General features: G+C 31.2%; 1 protein-coding gene across 1 annotated transcript in view; it reads right to left on the bottom strand.

Annotated features, from left to right (window-relative positions):
- Nucleotides 1-2,075, bottom strand: part of CNKSR2 (connector enhancer of kinase suppressor of Ras 2) — a 231,532-nt gene that overhangs the window by 170,401 nt on the left and 59,056 nt on the right. The window contains exon 5 of the mRNA XM_077770516.1: nt 1,957-2,002. Coding sequence (XP_077626642.1) covers nt 1,957-2,002 — 46 coding nt within the window. The remainder of the gene's footprint in view (nt 1-1,956; nt 2,003-2,075) is intronic.

The following is a 2,075-nucleotide window of genomic DNA, read 5'->3' as shown; positions in this document are numbered from 1 at the left end:
CAGATATAGGGATTGGATCTGGACAGAGACAGTTGATGTTCTAGTGCATATCTCAAGTTACTGTAATATTTACTCATTTGTATGAGTACTCGGACTCAAGTGTCACAGAAACAAGGAGAACATTCAGAATCAGTCACAATTTGATTCCAAACAAGTTATATCAAAACTCAAGCTTTTTATTTTCTGGTGCACATAAAAAAGAAAAAGGGAAACTGAAAACAAACATAAATAAATACTGGAAAGAAGGTAATGAGGTTATAAATAATTGTACTTAAATATATTAATATTCTCATTTTACATATTAAGAACAAAGTCAACTACAAACATCAAATCATTATGTTATATACTTGAAACTAATATAATGTTATGTGTAAATCAGCAATAAATTTTTTTAATTGTTANTGACCTCACAGTTTGTGAGTTCAAGCTCCATGTCTGGCTCTGTGCTGACAGCTCAGAGCCTGGATCCTGCTTCAGATTCTGCACTTCTCTCTCTCTCTCTCTCTCTCTCTCTCCCTTTCCTCCACTTATGCTCTGTTTCTCTCTCTCTCAAAAATAAAAAAAAAAACATTAAAAAAAGGTTTTAGAAAGAATTAGGGTTCAGACAGTCCTTTAGACTTAGCATGAGTTCCTCTACACTACAGGAAATCTGGAAAGATACTAGTATCATATATGCCAAGCGGTATAATGTACTCTTTATTATTTTTTAAGAAGAATTCTTATTGTGAGGAAAGCAGCACAGAAGTATATAACCTCCTACTAAAGACTAGCCCATCTTTACATAAAAAGGCCAGGAAGGGAGAAGTGGAAAGAGACAAATATCATGTGATTTCTCTCATATGTGGAATTTAAGAAACCTAAAAAACAACAAAGGGGAAAAAAAGAGAGAGAGAGGCAAACCATGAAACAGAGTCTTAACTACACAGAGCAAACTGATGGTTACCAGAGGGAAGGGGGTGGGAGGATGGGTGACATAGGTGATGGGGATTAAGGAGTACGCTTGTAATGAGCAGCGGTGATGTATGGAAGTGTTGAATCACTATTTTGTACACCAGGAAATAATACTACACTGTATGTTAACTAACTGGAATTTAAATACAAACTTAAAACAATGTTAACAAAAAAATAAAATAGGAGAACTGTAAAAAAAAAAGAAACAAAATAAAGTGCTTTCTGAGCTGAACTTCTTGGTTAATGCCATACACAGTGTCAATCATCATCAAACAAGATCTTTAAATTCTCACTAGCTTGAATGCAGAATTGCCCAAGTAGAGATATAGCATTCATTTCTAAACTTCTTTAATGTTACTTATGTTGAGACTCATTTCTAAAAGAAGTGAAAAAGTTATCAGGACAGATGTACATCAACCAAGACATGGATTTACAAAGAAAAGCAGCAAACTATTCATTAACAAAATGGAGATACCTTTCTATAAAAGTATAGTATACTCACACTCCATTTCTAGTAATAAAATATCTGCAAAGTGATTAACTGATTTGGTACATATTACCAAATTAAAATTTGGAAGGTTATTTGGGGAGTATAGAATCTGATCAAAGGCAGATTGATTATTTTATTAAGGTTGATGATGATGATAGGTTGTTTATCCCATTATACAATCAAATACTTTTCCCTGATATCTTTTTGTCAGAAATGAATGATAAAAAATTCTGATTTCAAACTCTCTTTTTTTCTAGGTTCTTCATTATAGTCCATCCTTGCTACATACAAAAATCTTAAAATTTTTATCATATTATACTAAATGTTCTTATTAGGATACAAAAGAATGACTCTAACTAATATAACCTGTTCTTCTATGCTTTTACACTTTTTATGTTCTTTTATACTTTTCCTATAAAATATACTGGGCTCATTTTTAATAGGCTATAGCTTTTTATTTATTAGTCAAACAAAGAAATATTTTCCAAGATGAAAATAAACCCAAGTAAACTTACCACATGAAGAATTTTATTCTCTGTTTCATACACAGTACAATCCTTTAAAAAAAGAAATATATACATTAGTTTTTAAAAAAATCAAGCATTCTTTTTAAAATACTTTCTTAGGAAATGTA

The sequence above is a fragment of the Crocuta crocuta genome, unplaced genomic scaffold (genome assembly GCF_008692635.1).
Source record: "Crocuta crocuta isolate KB4526 unplaced genomic scaffold, BGI_CrCroc_1.0 scaffold488, whole genome shotgun sequence".
NCBI lineage: Eukaryota > Metazoa > Chordata > Mammalia > Carnivora > Hyaenidae > Crocuta > Crocuta crocuta.
The sequence above is the reverse complement of the archived record's forward strand: the minus strand, read 5'-3'. Positions and strand labels throughout refer to the sequence as shown.